The sequence below is a fragment of the Gregarina niphandrodes genome, assembly GCF_000223845.1.
Source record: "Gregarina niphandrodes unplaced genomic scaffold scaffold00073, whole genome shotgun sequence".
Taxonomy (NCBI): domain Eukaryota; phylum Apicomplexa; class Conoidasida; order Eugregarinorida; family Gregarinidae; genus Gregarina; species Gregarina niphandrodes.
The window spans coordinates 2-3,356 of NW_011645839.1; the positions used below are offsets into that span (position 1 = coordinate 2).

At 55.9% G+C, this 3,355-nt stretch overlaps 2 protein-coding genes across 2 annotated transcripts; both read right to left on the reverse strand.

Moving 5' to 3' along the window:
- Positions 1-654: 654 nt before the first annotated feature.
- Positions 655-1,500, reverse strand: GNI_183810 (hypothetical protein; the record flags this gene model as incomplete). Its single annotated transcript, XM_011135260.1, has 1 exon — positions 655-1,500. One exon carries the CDS (start codon positions 1,498-1,500, stop codon positions 655-657), a length of 846 nt encoding a protein of 281 aa, XP_011133562.1.
- A 1,085-nt stretch (positions 1,501-2,585) lies between these two features.
- GNI_183820 (Pol polyprotein) lies at positions 2,586-2,873 on the reverse strand (the record flags this gene model as incomplete). The annotated part of the gene is made up of 1 exon (XM_011135261.1): positions 2,586-2,873. A coding segment is annotated over one exon (288 nt), but the record flags the coding sequence as incomplete, so codon positions are not given.
- Between the last annotated feature and the right edge of the window lie 482 nt (positions 2,874-3,355).

Genomic DNA, 3,355 nt, shown 5'->3' on the forward strand with positions numbered 1-3,355 from the left:
CGACCCCCGCTCCTGAGCAGACCACCACTACCACGGTGCCAGCTCCTGAGCAGACCACTACCTCGCCGCCCGCGCCTGAGCAGACCACTACCTCGCCGCCCGCTTCTGAGCAGACCACCACTACCACTACTCGCAGAACCCGGCCTCAGACACAACCCACACACCACTACCCGAGGGCAAACTACCACGCCTGCTGTAACAACCGCCGGAACTTCTGAAACCACCACTCCCGCTCCTGAGCAGACCACCACTACCACGCCGCCCGGTCCTGAGCAAACCACCACTATCACGCCGACCGCTCCTGAAGAGACTACCACGCCCGCTGTTACAACCGCCGGAACTCCTGAAACCACCACCCCCGCTCCTGAGCAGACCACCACTACCACGGTGACCGCTCCGGAGCGGACCACCACTACCTCGCCGCCCGCTCCTGAGCAGACCACTACCTCGGAGCCCGCTCCTGAAGAGACTACCACTACCTCGCCGCCCGCTCCTGAGCAGACCACTACCACGCCGCCCGCTCCTGAAGAGACTACCACTACCTCGCCGCCCGCTCCTGAGCAGACCACTACCACGCCGCCCGCTCCTGAGGGGACTACCACTCATAGGACTCGGCCGCAGACACAACCCACACAGACTACCACTACCCGTGGGCTATCTACCACGCCTGCTGTAACTCTTGAGACTACCACTCCCAGTGGAGAGCAGACTGCCACGACGGCTGTAACAACTGCTGGAACTCCCGAGACTACCACGGCCGCTGGTGAGCAGACTACCACCACCCGTAGAACCCGGCCTCAGACACAACCCACACAGACTACCACTACCGCGCGAACTACCACTCACGCTCGTGAGGAGACGCCCACAGGTGAGCAGACTACAACGTCCGTCGAGGAGAAGACTACCACGCTCACTGGTGAGCAGACTACCACCACTCGAAGAACCCGACCTCAGACACAACCCACACAGACTACCGCTCCTGCTGGAACTTCTGAGACCAATGAACAGATCACGATACCCGCTAGTGAACAGACAAGCAGCCCCGCCAGTGACACCACGACCAGCGCGACCACAGCAGAGCTGACTACAAGCACAGCCGCGGAAGAGCTGACTACCACACCTTCGACATCCACTCGCACAATTTCTATCCAACCGACTGTGCCTCACACCACAGCTCCCGTGGAGCCTCCGAGCGATCAGAATACTACCGTCATTGGTCTGGCCGCCGCGGGAGGGAGCGTGGCGGTGCTTGGTGCTGCGGCGTATGCTGGAGTTCAGTCTGGTGTGTTCTCCAGCGCGCTCGGAGGTGGAGAGTTTGTCGGTGGAGGCGAAGCCGAAGGAGCGATGGTGGAAGAAAACCGAGAACAGCTCCAGACTGTGGACGTTGGCATGTTCGCATAGAAGATCTGTCGGCCATTTTTTCACCTTGGACCACCGAACGTTGTTTTTGAATACCCCAACCAAGGAGTTATTCTTTTCTTCCACTCTTCGGTTCAGCATGTCGGATAGATGTGGGCTCAGGGTGTCCCCGCTTGCTTGCGGTGTGAGTGTGGAGATCCCATCGGGAACTGCAAACAACTCCACTTGTAACCAACCGTTGGAATCCAAACGGATATTAGAGGTGCAAGACGCTTTAAAACAATACCCTTGTACTGCCGGGAGCCGCCCACAACCTTCTTGTCGCGAGTTTTGGATTTCTGGGATCCACGACAACTGCGGGTGTGAGAATGCGTGCTGGCTGGGGTGGTAGAGGGATCCTGAAATCAGTGCAACAAAAACGGGACGGCGCAGATGCCAGCGCACAGAAGGTCTGTCGACAACGCCCGGCAGTTGAGTACATTAGCAGGAAACAATAGAAAGCTGCGAGGGAGGGACCAACCCGCGGTTATAAAGTTCGAGATGACGACGTGCCATTGATCTACGATTGGTTGAAGTACTAAGGGTTCGTACGACGTTGTCGGTGGACGTATGTACCAACTGGTTGTTAGAAGAAGGCACCGGTCGTAAACCCCACCAAAAGGGGAAAATAGTGGGATGGATACAAGCCACCGGAAGAGCGGTCATTGGGAACACGGGCTCGCTCTGCCCGAAAGATACGCGGGCCGCGGAAGTGCGTTGACTCGTCAGGGTTTACGACCCGTCGGTCGCCTTCGGTAGTAGAGTTGCGGTTCTTTAAGCGGCCACAAACCCAAACCCCAACCCCAATTCAGCGTCCCAGATGCAGCCAGAACAGCCGACCGGGGAAAGCGCTCGGCGTTACCACAGATGTGTGCGTTCGTCGGAAGAGAATCTGAAGGCATCCCAGTTCAGTAAACCGTTCCATTTCCAGCGCTCAGTGAGCTTTGTTAGCTAGACAGAATCATCCACCCAAACGGGTATGGTCAACTGTTAACAAGAGCCACCCTTCGTCCTCACCCTTCCCGCAGTAAAGTACTGGCCTGCAGGAGATGCCCATAGAGAGTCCTCGTCTACGTCCTTCAGTAGGTCGGTTCGACTCAGCCAGTTCGCCACGACGTTGTCTTCCAAGTAGAATACTTCAGATGCTTCCACGTTGCTGAGATGTAATTTGATGCCATCATTGCTTACTAGGTAGCCATCTTCACCCAATCCTTCAAATATTCACCTTTCTTCAGTCCTTCTGCGCAGCATCGGTCGAGGACTTGCTCCAGTCTTCCGAACAGCACATCTAAGTCGTTTGCGTATATGACGATCCCGTCAATATACACACTGACGCCGTTGCCGATGATCCCGGCGAAGATTTGGTCCATAATTATTTGGAACACGGTTGGACTGTTCTTCACAGCAAATGGAACCACGGTGTATTGGAATGTGCCCTTTTTCGACACGAATGCCGTTAAAGGCTGACTCTCCTCCTATCATTCGCATGATTAAGGCCATGGCGGGCCTAAGGCCATGGCGGGCCACAAGTGGGCCAATCTGATTGACAGGGTAGATGAAAATATGTTCATTTTGGCTGGCGCACATCCGGATCTAGGGAGGGTGCTCGAGTGGTTAAGCACTCACAGAAGCCTGACATGCCTCTGCGAATGATGGGTTTGGCCTTAATGACAGTGGAAGGAGTGTTCGACCTAACAGCTACCGAGTTCGAAATCACCGCCAACGGCAAGAGAATCGCTGAAGGACTATTGGACAGAAGCCGCGTTCCAAAGGCTGACTCTCCTCCTCCAAGGGCACGTTGTGGGAACAGGTACAGCAGGCCGCAGGACATAAGCACTACATGTGTCTGGACCCTTGGTTACAGTCTAGACATATGTAGTGCTTATGTCCTGCGGCCTGCTGCACCTGTTCCCACAAGTTGGGGATTGGGTATGCGTCTAGGGTCATGCATTTGTTG